The sequence below is a fragment of the Cheilinus undulatus genome, linkage group 4 (assembly GCF_018320785.1).
Source record: "Cheilinus undulatus linkage group 4, ASM1832078v1, whole genome shotgun sequence".
Lineage (NCBI taxonomy): Eukaryota > Metazoa > Chordata > Actinopteri > Labriformes > Labridae > Cheilinus > Cheilinus undulatus.
In genome coordinates this window covers 16,599,446-16,616,674 of record NC_054868.1, presented here as the reverse complement: position 1 = coordinate 16,616,674, position 17,229 = coordinate 16,599,446, and the positions used below count along the sequence as shown (strand labels likewise).

Sequence of the window (17,229 nt, the reverse complement as noted above, 5' to 3'; positions counted from 1 at the left end):
TATGTCAACAAATTGCACCTGGCTAAAGACCAGTTGAATATTAAGATGTGTTGAGTCTGAGTTATAAGAGGTATTGAGCAAGTCCAGTTGGTATTTAGGTATTTCTATTTTAGATGTCGTAATGTCCTTTTGTACTTTGATGTTGTACCCTGAAACAAGATGCGTTAAAATGTTTTGTTCACTAGCTGTGATTGATTGTAGCAAAATGGAGAGGGGTCTTAGGATGGTCTTTGCCAGGGGCCTCTAAATTACTAAAATCACCCCCGTATTCATACCACACAAAAACCTTCTACACAGTCATCAAGTTATCACCAACACGTAAATATGAAATTTAAAGCAGATAAGTTCAGAAGAATTTTCTCATGGCCTTGAACATTTTCCATAAATATATACTAATAACTTTGTATCAACACAAGATAGAATCAGCAAATTTTTTAACCTGAGGTTACTTATTGAAGTGTGTGTAATATTTGCTTCTGCTGTTTCTTGTGGTCCACAGTGTTGGGAGACCCGTGTGGGGCAGGAGATGTACAAACTGACGATCTTTGACCTCATCATTATTGTTGCAGTGACCATCTTTGTGGAGTTTCCCAGAAAGTAAGCCCTTATCTTACCAGTGGAATAAAGAATATCTCAGCCATCTTAAAAAAATCATAAAATCATTTCAATTAGTTGACAAAATAGGATCTTCTTAAACAACATAAGCAGTAAAGACTTTATCCTATAAAAGGTATATAAGTAGAAGTATACAGTATAGTTTATACTGTCCATGTGTGAAAGTTGACTAGTTTTACACATCTTCATGCCTTTCTACCTGTTGTGCTTTAGGCTGATGATCTTCTTGTGTTTTGTATTTAATTCCTAACTGCCAGGCTAATAGTGAAGCACTGTGAGTGTGGCTTGACTAAGTGGTGGGGCCAGCAGGAGTTTGGTATTCCTCAGAACGTGTTGGAGATTGTTTACGGTCAGACCATCTGCTGGATCGGCACATTCTACAGCCCCATGCTGCCTGCTATCTGCACTATTAAATACTTCTTTATCTTCTATATCAAAAAGGTGAGTTCAATTTTCTTTGGTGTGTCCTTACTTACATAGTTCAAAGTCAGGAGCTGGACTCTTAATGTTACCTTTATTCTATTTATCTGTAGGTCTCTTTGATCAACAACTGCCGTCCAGCCACACGCCCATTCCGAGCGTCCAGCTCCAACTTCTTCTTTCTGGGTGTGCTGCTGATAGGCCTGGCTCTGGCCTGTCTGCCTGTCACTGTCAGTGTTGCACAGTGAGTAATGAAGTGGTATTCCCATCTATTTAAAAAATGTCATATTAGCTTTTCTGCAGCTTGTATTGAACCTCAAGGAGAGTGTGTTGATATCAGAAGTCAATATTTGTCTCTATTTCTTTAGGGCATATTTTCATTCACACATCTCTTATTACACAGAATAAGCTGCTCCCAGGCCTGTGGGCCATTTGTCAATTACAACACCTCATGGGAGGTTCTTCCAACAACAGTCTCACAGCTACCTGATGGAGCCAGAACGCTCCTCTTTGCTCTCTCCTCAGAGGCCTTCGCTGTCTCTTTCTTTGTTGTTACATGGTATGTGTTTCATTTAGACCTTCAACCAGAAATGTTCAGCTCAAAACTCATGATTCATTTATTAGTTATAACTAAAACACTTCTTTCTCTCTTGAAGTTTGGCTATGTTTTATGTGATTGCATTGGCTGGAGCTCACAAGAGAGTTATTAACCAACTAAGGGAGCAGCTAGTCATGGTAGGTTTGTTGTCTTTATTTAATATGTTTCACCTTTTCTGTTGTATCATTCTTCTGCATCTAGCTTGCTCAATCATCATTTAACAGCCTGTATGTGCTTTTGTTTCCCAGGAGGGACGGGACAAGCGTTTCCTGATCCAAAAGTTGTGTCAGGCTCAGAGAGTCTCAGCTGTCAGATCCCCAGTGTCTAAATCTCAGCCTCGTAGCAGCAGCAGAAGCAGCCCCAGCTACGAAACCAGCTTTTCCAACAACTTCAATGAAAGTGTGTTCCTTGCACACCCGCCTCCTGATTCCTCCACTCATGTGTAAGGCAAGGACAAGGTGTTACAAGACTGGACAGATGGACTTATGCTAAAAAAAAAAATCTGTCTTAAATGTCATTTTTATTATGAAAACACTACCAAGTTAGGTGCTTCTACTGACCTGTTAATGTAAGTGTATTTTAACTTATGAGTGTTCTTCAGTCAATAATCTGATAATGATCAAACTATTAGGACACAATGTTTATGTACTGTCTCTTTCCTTCTGAGAAGGACTTTGATAACTATACCACTGGAGATTTTCTGATTTGCACTTAAAAAATCTTAACACTGGCATTTTCTTACTTGTATAACTTAAATGTTAGCAGACGACTGCATTCTTTTTGTGTCTTGTGAGTAATATCTGTAGCATGACAAAAGTAATATCAGGCAGCACAATGATTAAAGTAATTTATGCATTTCAACAATCTAATCTGTAGTAGTGTTGGATAACTAAACTGTGACACTTTGAGTGTTTTTTTTTCCTCAAGAAGTACTGTATATACAATATGTAATTGTCACATAGCATAACCAAAGATATGCCCACATTCCCAACTACAAAACAAAATTTAACATACAAAACATATTTACTAGAATTGTATACAGAACAAACAAGCACGCAATCTTCTTTAAGATTCTAAAAATAAAGTACGAGTTCCAACTGTTTTGGGGAACTAAATTACCTATCTAAAATTTTTCTGACAAGTTAGACTGTCTTTCTTTTTGTTTTAGTAATATTCTGTGCTTTTTAAGTTTACATCCAAAGAGTTTTCATGAAAGACTGGCATTCTCATTTAAAAAAATAAATTAATATAACTCTGCTGTTGTGTTTCTCTATTTAGGTCCTATAAAATGCTTGAGCACACACCCTAGATGTGTGAATGTTAGACAGTTTTACAAAAATGTCTAGTCCTTTGCAGTTGTATTTAAGAAAACATCTTTTGAGGTTCATTTTGTACTGTAGCTCTTTTTAGATGGTGGGTACTCCGTTAGACCATATGTAATGTCTAACTGCTGTTTGCCTTTTTATGCTTTTTATATTACTGTGGTGGTGGCCTTTGATATTAGACATACAATAAATATTCAATATGTCATAAAATCAACGTTTTGTCCAGTGTTTTCTGTATTTTCTATTGTAGTTTGTCTCTCCCAAACTCTACATAACTAGCATTAGTATGAAGTTATACTACCTCCGCACCAGCAGAGGCCGCTGCCCCCGGCTCTTTACTCGGTAGTTGACAGCAGCTCAGCTGGTACGGAACTGGAGGCAGCGTGCTGTTGCTCGGCTCAACCACAGATCAGACATTCTGCCAAAATGTTGAGAATTACGATCCGAGCCGACATGGGAGCCCTTTGGGTGTTATTCTGTATCACCTATTCTCAGTTCTTGACCGTGTCTTCTGATGACATAGTGGTGGCATGCGGAGGATTTGTGAAATCCGACGTTGAAATCAATTACTCCCTGATCGAGGTGAGAGTGCAAACCTTCCGGCTAACTAGCAGCTAGCTAACACCGAGCAGGTCTACTGTTGTGAGCTAAAGGCTAAGTGGAGAATGGATTCGTTTGAATGACAGTTTGAATGAAATGACCTCTATAGCAGAACTCTTTCGCCAAATGTTTGCTCTCCCTTTCTACCAGACATGAAATAGGACATTTAATGTGGTAAAACCCTTAGCTGGTTTTCTGAATTACATGTCTTATGTACCGATAGTAGTGGCTGACTGCAAACGCTTACTTGTATTTCGTTAGACTGATAATTGTGTAGCATATGCCAACTGGCTCTTAAACCTAAAACCTGCCTGTCTACGGGTAAGGCGAGTAAGTGCAAGCCATGAGCACTAATCCCTGATAATTAACAGACCCCGTGGGATTAGCCATTTGGCTATTGAGCGTAAATAACTTAAACCTCCGAAAGATTGGATCATTTGATTGTATAAATACGTAAACATTATACAGTCAAATTTACATTTACCTTCATATTTAAAGCAACTGAGTCTTTGCCCTTGTTGATAGTTTATAAATATGAACACCCCTCTGTCATTCACAGATTAAATTGTACACCAAACAAGGCTCCTTGAAATATCAAACGGATTGTGCTCCAATCAATGGATACTTTATGATCCCTTTATATGATAAGGTATGAGATTATTACTTTGAATATTTTAAACTCATTTATTCATTCTCTGTACTCATTTAGTACATTCTGCTTTTTTTCCCCATAGGGAGACTTTGTTTTAAAGATTGAGCCTCCTCTTGGATGGAGCTTTGGTAAGATTGTTTAACAGTGTCATTCTCAAATTCACTAAATACTTTGGATAACATGTTTTAATGTAATTGGTCTCATAAACATCATGTATGTAGTTGTTTTTGGTATCTGATTTTTAACTCTCTCTAGAGCCAACCAGTGTTGACCTTCATGTGGATGGAGTGAGTGACATCTGCACTAAAGAAGAAGACATCAACTTTGTCTTCACTGGCTTTTCAGTCTCAGGAACGGTGAGTTCTGTGAAGCATATCTCTCCAGAGTTAATGAAACATGTTGTCCAGAAGTCAATTATGAAGAGTTGAGGTTTTAATTTCTGAACATGAAAAGGTATTCCAAGGGAGTTTCAACTCGTGCTAATACCATTTTTGTTTTCTTACAGTGTGAGTGTGAATAACTTTTAACATCTTATCTCTGACTAAAGACCATGAAAGTAATAAAGATAATTTTGGACAACAGCCTTCAGGCAGCCTTTTATTAGAATGTATCAATCTAGGAATAACTTCACTTCATAATAGACATCTCTGTTTGTGTTATGCACTTTTAAGGTTCTGAGTAAAGGCCATCTTCTTGGTCCAGCTGGAGTAGAAGTCAGACTGAGCCGAGTGGGAACAGAGGAGAAACTCCAGAGTGTTGTCACACAACCTGGAGGAAAGTAAGTGACTCACTATTTTCTGCTGTGAACATTTGCATATGTGGTATTACATTAATATTCATGCCCACTGCTGTCACCATTTAAGGAGCTATTTTTTTCCTAACACAGGTATACCTTTTTGAAAGTACTCCCTGGAAATTATGACATCACTGCAGCCCATCCCTCCTGGACTCTGGATCAGGTTGGCACCTAGACTTGACTGTTAACTACTGAAACATTAAATGAGCATACTTTTTGCTGCACTCCCTTCCCGGCATTCATTTTTGAGTGATATTTTTTTGTTTGCTTAGTCATTTACTAGTGCTGGAGTTGAACCTTGATCATAGGGTTGAATTTCACAGTGATAGGCTAAACACTTGAATTTTAAACCCTTATTTCAAGCTCAGTTGTCTTCTTAATGGAAATAAGCCCTTATTTTCCTCCCCTTGAAATGTATTTTTAACCACAAATTATTATTATAAGCCAGCAATTTTAAACTTTGCATTCTCTGATGTGTCTTCTTGCTTCAGAAGCAAAAATTATGAACAGTAGTTACAAGAAAAATGTGCTAAGTTTCAGCTAGTTGTTTTGGTTTTATTGGTGATGCTGAGTCTTTCTGTGTGTGTGAAAAAGCATGAGTGTTTTTTGTTGGATTTTTTTATACATAGATCTAACTTATACTTACACCTGTGAAAATTTTTCAAAGCAGATTTTATTGAGAGTTATTAATAAATTGTGAGCACATAATTCTTGACTTTGGTTGTACATTGAAAATGATTCCTCATTCAGCTTGAGCAGACATTCCACCATGACCATAAGAAACAGTATTATAGTGTATGCCCAGCCTTAGCCCATTCTCTTACAGATCCTTTATTTGTCAAAGAGACCTTAGAAGAAATACATGCAAGTTGAAAGTCATATATGACAGCACTTTATGAAAAAAGAGTGTTTTTTGGACATAGATAAAGTGCACCACAATGAAAAAGTGTTAAGAGGGATTAGCAGTTTTGCAGTATAAGATTTCAAGCAACCCATAATTAGGCTGATATAAACACCACAGTGTTGCAGTTCTGATAAGTGCCATTAATACATCAATAATTCATTTTGTTATCAAGCAAGTGTGGAAATGGTCATTACTACCGCCTTATTTGCTGATAATGTTAGCTGTAGGTTGACAGGTTTGTAAATGATGATCTCCAGCAGTTACCACTTTGCTCCTGGCAGGACCATTATTCCAACCCTAATTGTTAATTACCCTGTGACATTTGCCATCTCCTGCATTATTTTTTAACAGAGCATCACCTCAGTACATGTTTCTAACGCCAATGCCCCGGCCGCTGACCATCTGGTAGTTGGAGGCTATGATGTCTCTGGGGAGGTCCGCAGTGATGGGGAGCCCATGAAAGAGGTCACCTTCCTGTTGTACTCGGCTACAGTTAAAAGAGAGGTAAACAATGCGCATTTTACATTTTTATATACAAAAGCGCACACTAGACCTTTACTTCATAAACCATAATGATCCAGACTTTGCACACAAAGTAAGGAACTTTGTGTTTGGTAGATTATTTGTTTGTTGTAACAATACTCCTTGGCCAAAAATATTATACTGTTGGAAGGCCACTTAATTTTTTGTTTGAAATGGTGCCACATTTGTAAGGACCATGCATTTGTTGGATGAGCAGCAGAGCTGAGTATGTGCGTTGCGCCCATGAAAACTTTGCCAAATCTTAAAAATCTTAATTTGCTATTGAATCTCGTTTTAAACTTCTGGTACCCCTAGGTCAAACAGTCAAACAGTCATGCAATTTTGTGTGCATTTTAACCACAATTCTCACTTACAATACTCCTTTTTCATTTGTATGTTTTTCAGGACGTCAGCGGCTGTAACCTGTCCCCGGTAGAGGGAGCTGATTCTGGTGACAGCTCTCTTGTATACCTTTGTAGTGCTCTCTCAAGGGAAGATGGAACCTTCATCTTCCCCTCACTAGCCAGTGGCGAATACACAGTGGTAAGGTTTCAGTGAAAAATAAACACGGCTCTGCCCTTTTCTACTGTCAGTTATCTTAGTCCAAGTCCTCAGGACTTTAGCCCTCTTTAAAAAGGCAACAGCTGTCCTTACTATGGTGATGAAAATTTTGACATATAGCCACTGCCAACACTATGAATATCACCATATATTGACTGTAAAATTTGGCCATATATACTAATAAATTAGTGGAGTTGTAGGCTGGACCAACAGACCTATTTCAGTTGAGATCTTTTTCTTTATTCAGCCTCATTCTTTAAACTTTAAAGTGTGTTTTAAGAAAGAAGGATTGTTTCTTTTTCATCCTCAAAACTTAAATTGTGTTGAAGGACTGGATTTTTAGTTGTGTAAAACATATTTAAATATAGGTATCGATATCAGCTAAAATGAATCTGTAAATATAGACATATTGGCAAAAATCCAATATCCTGCATTCCTAAGTGTAATCAAATCTGCAGGATGTTGCTAATATGTTATACTATCCACCCCATGATTAGTTGAGCAATGTTGACGCAGTACAGGAAAGATAACTCCCCAATATCTCTAAAAATCTATTACACATTGAAGGAAAGGTGGTGAGTGTAAATACATGTAAGCATTATTGCAAGAAAATGCTGACCATAAAAAGTAAAAAAACAGGAATTGATTTCCTGTTGTTCTTAATTGATCATTTTCACTGCATCAAAAAATACTTTCTAGGTGATGTGAATCCCTTCATTCCAGGTGCCTTTCTACAGAGGAGAAAGGATCACATTTGATGTTGCTCCCTCAAGGATGAACTTCAAGGTGGAACACAACAGTTTGAAACTAGAGGTGAATAGTCAAACTATACCTGAATTTTCCATATTTCATGTATATCTGTCTTTATATTGCAAACATGAGTTTATTTTATGCCTGTGACCACATTTTGGTGTATAATTTTTTTTCTTTGCATGTAGCCCATCTTTCGAGTCATGGGCTTCTCTGTGATGGGCCGAGTTCTCAACAGTGTTGGTGGGGAAGGCGTCCCTGATGCCACAGTGTCTCTCAACAACCAGATTAAAGGTAACACTAAAAAAATCCTTGCATCAGTGACGGTTTAGCAGAAGCAGCAAAAACACATTCAAATCTGAAAGTTGAGCTTTTAGGGGTCTCATTCAAAAAATGTATGCTTACTGCTGTCTACTCAAAGTTGTCAGCAAGGAGGATGGTTCTTTTCGGTTGGAGAACATGACAGCTGGAACATATACCATCCGTGTCAACAAGGACCTCATGTTCTTTGAGACAATCACAGTGAAGATCGCTCCCAACACGCCCCAGCTTCCTGACATCATCACAGCAGGGTATACCTGTCTCTTTACTTGTCAAGCTTTAAATTGTGACAAAGATTCAAATTCTAATGTATCATGCAAATGTCTTCAGCCACCATTAGATCTGATTTCTAGCAATGCTATGTTAATCTATCATGTTATCCCGTCTGGAAAGTGCTTGGTTTTATTTTTCAGCACAGTAAGTCCAAAGCACACTTCTAATGCAGTGAAACTACTTCTTGAGAGAAAAATGTGACAACATCATATTCTGACCTGAATACTGTAGAGGCAGTATGGCATTACCTGGATAGAAAAAGAAATAAAAAGACAGCCTGCATTTAAAGAAGAAAGAAAATCAAAAGAAGTCATCCGGCAAGTGCTGAAAGAAGCCTTGTAAGACATAATGGAAATTACTGGAGACAACTTAAGGACAGTTTTTCTCATAAGTTCAAGACAGGCCACAGTGAAAACTGATTTTTGCATTTAAAGCCATTTTCTTCTGAAAATTTAAGTATGTTTTGATTTTTTGACCATTTTTCCCGTTTTCTGATTTACAGATGTACAGGTACATCTAAAAATATATATCATAAAAAAGTTTTTTTTTTCTGTGATTTAATTCAAGAAGTGATACTTACATATATTCTATATTTATCTCATACAAAGTGAAATATTTGAAGACTTTTTGGTTTTAATCTTGATGATAGAGGCTAGCAGATCACAAAATAAAAAAAATCCACTATCTCAAAATCTTGGAACATTATAAAAATTCAGTCCAAAAAAGGGTATATAGTACAGAAATGTCAACCCTCTGGAAAATTATGCTCATTTTTGTATTAAGTAATTTTTGGAGCTCCTTTTGCACAAAGAAGTGCATCTATGTGACGTTGCATGGAGCCAATCAGGCTGTGGCTCTGCTGAGGTGTTATGAAGTCCAGGTTGCTTTGATAGCTCATCTGTATTGTTGAGTCTGGTGTCTCATCTTTCTCTTAGCATTTCCCAAGAGATTCTCTTTGGGGTTCAGGTCAGACCAGTTGTCTGGCCAGTCAAACACAGTCATACCACGGTCAGCAAACCAGTTTCTGATAATTTTGGCTTCACTGTGGGCAGGTGCCAAGTTCTGCTGGAAAAGCAAATCTGTATCTCCATAAAGCTTCTCAGCAGATGGAAGCTTGAAATGCTTTATCTCCTGGTAGATGGCTGACAGCATTGACTCTGGACTTTATAAAGCACAGTGGAACAACACCAGCAGATGACATGGCACCCCTGACCACCAACAACTGTAGAAACTGGAAACACTGGATTTCAAGGACCTTGGGATTTGGTGCCTCTCAGATCCTACTCCATACTCTAGGACCTTAATTTCCTAATGAAATTCAAAATTTATTTTAATGTGAAAACAGGAGCAATGGTCCAGTTCTCTTTCTCTTTGGCCCAGCTGTGAAGCTTATGACACATTTGGTTCAGGATTGGCTCAACACTAGGAACACAGCACTTTCCTGGACACGTGTGTGTACACTGACTCCAGCCTCAGTCTACTCCTTGTGAAGCTGCCCTGAGTTCTTGAATCTGATTTGTTTGACAATCATCTAAAGGATGAGCTCATCCATGTTGCTTGTGCGCATTTTCTTACCACAAATTTCCCTTCTATTTTACTTTTAATGAATATCCTTTGAACAGCACTCTGAGAGCAGCCTGCCCTTTCAGCAATAACCTTCTGTGGCTTACCCTTCTTGTGAAGGGTGTAAGTGATTGCCTTCTAGACAAGAGTCAAGTCAGCAGTCTTCCTCATGGTTGTGGTAGTGTGTCCTGAGGCAGAGTGAGAGAATGAGGGCTCAGGAAACCTTTGTAAACTGGAGTTTTCCACAATATTCTAATATTTTGAGATTGAGTCTTTGACTTCTTTGAGCTATAAGCCATAATCATCAAGACTAAAACAAAAAAAATCTTGAAATGTTCCACTTTGTATGAGATGAATCTTAAATATATGGACAAACTAAATGTAACTCTGTGAAGTAAATCACAGGAAAATAACTAACTTCAACATGATAATCTGTTTTTTGAGATACACCTACACAAGTGGATGCTCATTAAAACCTTGTTAATACAACAGAGCTAAGTGGCCTTGCACACATTTTAAAAGACTTGCATGAAATTAGCTCTTATATTCTCCTGCTGGTTCTTCACAGGTTCAGTGTGTGTGGCCAGATCTCCATCAGCCGCCTGCCTGAGGGTATGAAGCAGCAGGGCCGCTACAAGGTCACTCTTACACACAGGGACCAAGACAAGACCTCCAGCAAGACCATTGACTCAGACCCTCAGGGGGTCTTCTGCTTTCAAGCCAAACCTGGAGACTACAATGTCCATGTGAGCCTTAAGCAAAGAGATTTTTAAATTATGCATTAGACTGAATCTGCTTTTTTTTTTTTAACTGCATGAGTTCTTAGATCTTTTAGATGGGAAACTTAATCCTAAAAGTGAATTCATATACGGTTTTATTTTTACACTTTAAAGCTATATGAATCATATGTCCAAAATTATGCACTTAATTTTATGAGATGAATTGCCTGACATTTTATATTAGTTCTAATATCATAGTTTGATCAAAAACTTGCATGTCTACAAGCTTATTGTGGTTGTATTTGCATTTGTTCAGGTGCTGCTCCCTGATATGGAGGTGAAAGCAGGCCTTGCTCTGCAGCCTCAGGCCTTGGAGGTCTCCCTTGTGGACCGGCCCCTTACAGATCTACTTTTTACCCAGTTTATGGCTTCTGTGTCTGGAAAAGTCTACTGTTTAGGTAAGGGCTGGGCATTTCAACTTTCAGTCTGAAAATGTGGGATGAACACATTAAACCAATTTATCTGTGGTTATTTTTTACACATATCCTGACCCTGTGTCCTCTGGTCCACATCTAGCATCTTGTGATGACCTATCAGTGACCTTGCAGCCGGTGAGTCGGCAGGGGGAAAGGAGGTCAGTGGCTTTGTCTGGCAGCAGTGACACCCTCAGCTTCTCCTTCGATGATGTTTTACCTGGGAAATACAAAGGTCAGGACCCTCCCTCGTTGCCTGTTAAAAAACTGACATTCCTATTTTCTTTCATTGTTTGGAAAAAATGTTGTAATTCAGTGTTCATTTGTGCTGTTCCTTATTAAATGAACAAAAATTGCAATCATGAGTTGCTTTTGTTGTAACTGAAGAGAGCACAGATGCAAAGTCAGCATGCATTTTTTGACTAAAATAACTGAAACACACAAATGAATAGAGACTGATCCACCTCTCCTTTGCGTATTTATTTTCAGAAATAACTCAAATTAGTTTTTATTGATTGTTTCAAGATCAATTAGTAATTAACAGCTTTTGATCATAATTGGTATTTAGTGGCGGCTTACAGGAAGCAAACATCGCCTGCCAGCTTTCTCTACCTTCTGGTGCAGCATCCATCTCGCTCACTGTTCAATATACACAATCTGTTCTGTGTGCCTGCTAGCTATCTGCACACACAGCATCTCTGAGGCATGTTTACTCAGCTTGAAGTGTTGCCAGGCCTGAGTGGGGCAGGAAGTTTACTTTCTTGAGCTTTTTTGTACGATGAGGTAATTAAAAGGTCTTCTGGGGGGAAGTTTCATCTTGAAGTCATCTCAGATTATGTGTTTCTGTACAAATTAAAGTCTCTCTACAAAACATTCACATCTGTTTTGCTGAATCTTGTAATTTGTTTAATAGTCATTTGTTATTCATCCCACCTGCCAGTGAGTATTTCTCATGAGGAGTGGTGCTGGAAACATAAATCCATGGAAGTGGAGGTTCTGGACTCTGATGTCTTGGGGGTGGAGTTCAGACAGATTGGCTACATCCTACGCTGCTCTCTCTCCCATGCCATTACTTTGGTCTGTATTCACATGCTCTCTTACAGTCACACCTGCTGTGTTATAGCAGATGGTGCCAGGGTCACAACTACTTAATTCTAAATTCTACAATTTTCTGCAGGAGTTTTTCCAAGATGGCAGCAAACCTGAGAATGTCGGCGTGTACAACCTCTCCAAGGGAGTCAACCGCTTTTGCCTCTCCAAGCCTGGTACAGTTCATTTCTCTGACCTCTCGTTAGCTAAACATAGTGTGTATTAGCATATCTTGCACAGTAAAATATGAGCACCAACTGTTCCCTTGTGCATAGTTAGAGTACAGTGTTTAGAGCCAAGAGGTCTTTGTCAAGCTTATCTAAATATAAAACTGGACCAAAGTCATTAATCAACTTAAAATTTTTTATCCAGGTGTTTACAAAGTCACCCCTCGCTCCTGCCACCAATTTGAGCAGGACTTCTATACCTATGACACGTAAGTAATGGCCTCTGTGTCCTTTCATTTCAAAGTGTTCTTCCACTCTAAAGTTCAACCAAGCGACTGTTTTTAATTTCTGTCAAACAGATCAGCCCCCAGTATCCTCACACTGACTGCAGTGCGCCATCACATGACAGGACTCATCACCACGGATAAGATCCTGGACGTCACAGTTACCATCAAGTATGCAGAATCTGTGTAATAATGTTACCTGTTGTGTATCCCCACGCGTAGTTTCAGCCTAGATGTTTTTTTCCTGTCTCTCTATGGTCAGATCATCTATAGAGAGCGAGCCAGCGCTAGTGCTCGGTCCCCTGCGGAGCCTTGAGGAGCAGAGGCAGGAGCAGCAGCTGATAGAAATTGAGCTGCGCCGTCAGGAACGGGAGCGACGTGCTGCTGAAGAGGAAGGAGGTGTCAGGGATGACAGCCCTCCTATCCAAGAGAAGGCTGACGAACTGACAGGACCCTTCCACTACGAGTTCTCCTACTGGGCCAGGTGAGTTGGGCCACATTTTACCATAGCATATATCAAGGTAAGGACACCAGTGTTGTGAGGAACACAGGCATCTCATACATACTAGCGCTCAGGGTTTTACAGTGTCACAGGCGAAGCTGTTTTGTAACTATTTTATCACTGACAATCGTACTAAAACCAGATACACCAAAAAAACACTGTGATTGTAACTAGACGTGGATCTTAAGATAAGGGATGGGTATATTAAATATGTTTCAATTTCAACATTGGAGTGATTTATGTACATTATGAATGAGCACTTGAAAGTTATAAATTTTTTACTATAAAAAAGGACAACAGTCTTCAAATTCCACTGCTGCATGGAATGGCAATTGATGATAACATATGACTCAGTGCTCTTTGGTCTGAAGTAACTACCACTTTATCAACAACTTGTAAATCAACCCACAATTCTGCTGCACTTTCCTCATAGATCTTTACTCTCTAGTGGCTGTTGTTTGCCGTGACAGTGGCTTATACTCTGGTTCAACAAGATAATGTGATGTGGGACTGCCTGTTATCTGTCTGCTGTTTTTTCTTCAGTGCATACTTAAGTATTTCTAGTATTTCTATGATTATGCAGAAGGGCTAAACAATTTGGGAAAATAATTTGTGTTTTTTTTCCAATATTGCACTTAAAATTTAGTATGCAATTATTTTTTTACTCCTTTATCTTATGTATTTTTTTAACAAACACAAGCAGTAAATCACTATATTGTTACCAACACAATATTAGATAAACTAAATTAGGGCTGAATGATTTATACATATATATATATATATATATATATGTAATTGTAATTATTTTGATTCATGTTACAAATTTGATTTTGTGTTGAAGGGACTCACATTTTAAATAAAAAAAGTGCCCTTGGCTGTCTAAGCTGCAACAAGCTGAATTTCTTTGTCATAGCAGTTGGTAACAGAACTCAGCACCATAGCTATTGAATTTTATTTAAATGCTCAGTATCTAAATTCTGCCACCTGGTATACATCCTACCTGCTCCTAAAGTGTTGGAGTAAACTAAAAACTTGTCCAAAAAGAACAATGGTACTCCTAAACCACTTTGAAACTTTACTAGTGTCTCATCCGCATCCTCTAAAAATGTCCACCTAGTTTCTTTATGAAAATGGCTGTCAGATACTAACTCATGTTTCTGGAAATAACTGATATAAGAAATGGGTAGTGGGGGCTGCTTTAAGTCAGCTGCTTATGTCAGCCGAGGTAACAGAGGCTGTTGTCCTGGAAAAGGGCTGCCTGGTTTCAAATCTGGCTTGACGTTCGTTCCAGCATACCATTCCTCATATTTTCTCCCCAATTTCCAACTCTATCTACTGTTTTATCTGAATAAAGCCATAAGATAAATCAAAAAGACATAAATGACATAAAAGTACACTACCAGAGTGGTGTTTCTTATTGATCAGTGCGATCTTGTTAGAAAGTTGATCCAAGAATTTTTTAGTCTGGATGGATGGTTCATTAACTCAGTGAGGTTTATCTATCATGCACCTTCAAAAGTCTGCCTGCTGCTTGATGTTAAGTTAAGGCTTCACTCCATGTATTGATCCAGTGAGTAAATGTATACTGTGTGACTTTGCAGGGCTGGAGAGAAGATCACAGTGACCCCCTCTTCTAAAGAACTGCTGTTCTACCCTCCTGAAGTGGAGGCCACTATCACTGGGGGTAAGTTCCTTTTACTCTGTAATCTGACAAACAAACTGAGTATTTTTTTTCCTGCGAAAGCGCCTCTCTAGGTCTCAACATTGTTTACAAAGATCTGCAGCCCATCACTTAAAATACTTGAGCCACAACATTCACTTCCAAGAAGCTATGTAAAAACCTGATTGTGCCCTCCCCACAGAGTCATGTCCAGGTCGGCTGGTGGACATCGCTGGACGTGCAGGTCTTTTTCTGGAGGGAAAGGTATCACCAGAGCTTCAGGGGGTGGAAATTTCCATCAGTGAGAAAGGAGGTGCTGCACCGCTCATTACAGTAGCCACTAATGAGATGGGAGCGTACAGGTAAGAGACTACGGCACTTTACGGGACAGAAAAATGGAGTGTACCAATCAGTGAAAGGATGTTATTGAAGCTGTGATTAAATAGACTGAAAATAGCTTATCTTATAAAGTCATTATAAGACAAACCTTTAGTCCATAGTGCACTTTTAAACCCCAAAATATCGTTGTCATTGTGATTTTAAAACACAATTTATAATTAACTTCCAAATTATAGTAGACAGACATTTCTTATACTTCTGTGCTCAGTTAATAATTGATGTGTGTGGTATTTAATCAATAAAAATTTTTAGTCCCTGAAGGTGTCAGCTCTGTGAAGGTTATTTTTAGGATTTGTTTTACTCTTAACAGTATTCATAAAAGGAGATATTGAAAATATTGAAATATTGAAAAATATTGAAATATATATATATATACTTACAGATACATGGAAAAGTTATATGAAATTTTTTTGATAGAATTAAATTAAATTTGTTCATGATGTAATTGTGTAAACACATGACCCATTGTACTGAAATAGGCAATCTCAAAATATGCAGTCCTAACCATATCTTTGTTCCTGTCCCTTTTCAGTGTGGGTCCGCTCCACAGTGACCGTCAGTATGACATCAGTGCCAGTAAAGAAGGTTTCGTTTTGAGCCCTGTCGAAGGAACGCAGGGAGATTTCAAAGCATTCGCTCTGGCAGGAGTCACCTTCATGGTAAAAGAGACAACCAGCACTTCCATGCTAACTGCATTTGCGCATTTATTGTTATCATTGTGCCTTGACCTATTAAAGGCAGTACTTTCATCCACCACTGTATAAATTTAGCTTTTCATTCACATCTAGTTTTCAGTGATTATGTTGTTTGGAGTAAACATAAGGGACATGATGAATAGCAGTTGTTGCTTCACACTGTCTTTTTTTCATAAATATATTTCAAAGGGAAAATAATTCATGATAGTTTCAGAATGAAGTCGAGCTTTGGTCGTCTTTGAACTACCTTTCTTTGAATGGTTAAATATCAGCATAAACCATGAGATTTTGAACAAATAGTCAGGGTTAGTTTTCCATTCAGACTGTGTAATGGTTGCTTTTAAAATCTTTTACAGTGTCTACAACATATTAACATTTTTTTTGTGTAATTCTTCATTCAAATCAGACACATATCTATCCTGTCAGTTAGAAAATGTCCACAATCTGAAGGTACAACTCTTAATTGGAATGTTGCAAATTGGGTGCAAACCACCCATCAAAAGCTGATGTGTCCTTAGGTTAGACACTCAAGCACAATTGTCTTGTGTAAGATCATACTGATGACACTTCATCATCAGTGTGTGAAGGTATAGATAGGTGTACATGGGTAAATGTGACCCGTGGTGTAAAAGTGCTTTGAGTACTCAGACGACTTGAAAAGTGCTGCATAAATATATTTATTGTGTGAAGTCAGTATTCTAATATTTGAATGAGCAATTCTTTGTACACAAATGGAGAATAATTTGAAGCAACAGGCATTTTGTTTGACTTAACTGACATGACATATGATCTATAACTTGTGCTCCTTGTCTTTCTCTTTGCTCTAGATCAAATCTGAGGATGGTCATCCACTGTCAGGTGTCCTCTTGTCCCTGAGTGGAGGACAGTTTCGCTCCAATTTGCTGACCCAGGACACTGGCATACTCACCTTTAATAATCTGGTAGGGATCCACAAGAAAACGAGACTCAAATGTTGTTTAGTTTTTGTCAAATATTGAAAATCCATGATGTTTCTGTACTGTGCATCCATCCATCACAACACAACATATCTGTAGGTCTTCTGCCCCCCAGCCATAGAAAATAAGGATACCAGGTTTTGCAGGGTGCATAGACCACACAAGATCTGGCACTAGATTCTTGCAAAGGGAATACATATCTTGACCACAACATTTAAAAAAAAAACACTTTTTATTGAATAAAACCGGACTAAAATGTTTTCTAGGTTACACTGACTCAAACTAGTCCCAGATCTGATTAGACTTGAGCCCGAAGTCCGGTTTGTTAAGTCAGTGTGAATTCAAACAAACTACGTTCAGGTACCGGGCCTGGGCCCACTTGGGG

General features: G+C 38.4%; 1 protein-coding gene across 1 annotated transcript in view; it reads left to right on the top strand.

Moving 5' to 3' along the window:
• Positions 1-17,229, top strand: part of nomo (nodal modulator) — a 31,065-nt gene that overhangs the window by 7,376 nt on the left and 6,460 nt on the right. Inside the window, 30 exon segments of the mRNA XM_041784914.1 lie at positions 500-597; positions 873-1,056; positions 1,149-1,279; positions 1,439-1,594; positions 1,692-1,770; positions 1,882-2,073; positions 3,312-3,374; positions 3,376-3,540; positions 4,118-4,207; positions 4,293-4,338; positions 4,466-4,566; positions 4,882-4,988; positions 5,097-5,169; positions 6,262-6,414; positions 6,838-6,975; positions 7,717-7,806; positions 7,932-8,037; positions 8,165-8,315; positions 10,469-10,646; positions 10,936-11,077; positions 11,196-11,327; positions 12,033-12,169; positions 12,270-12,357; positions 12,554-12,617; positions 12,708-12,803; positions 12,895-13,116; positions 14,736-14,818; positions 14,997-15,156; positions 15,726-15,852; positions 16,716-16,829. Coding sequence (XP_041640848.1) covers positions 500-597; positions 873-1,056; positions 1,149-1,279; positions 1,439-1,594; positions 1,692-1,770; positions 1,882-2,073; positions 3,312-3,374; positions 3,376-3,540; positions 4,118-4,207; positions 4,293-4,338; positions 4,466-4,566; positions 4,882-4,988; positions 5,097-5,169; positions 6,262-6,414; positions 6,838-6,975; positions 7,717-7,806; positions 7,932-8,037; positions 8,165-8,315; positions 10,469-10,646; positions 10,936-11,077; positions 11,196-11,327; positions 12,033-12,169; positions 12,270-12,357; positions 12,554-12,617; positions 12,708-12,803; positions 12,895-13,116; positions 14,736-14,818; positions 14,997-15,156; positions 15,726-15,852; positions 16,716-16,829 — 3,666 coding nt within the window.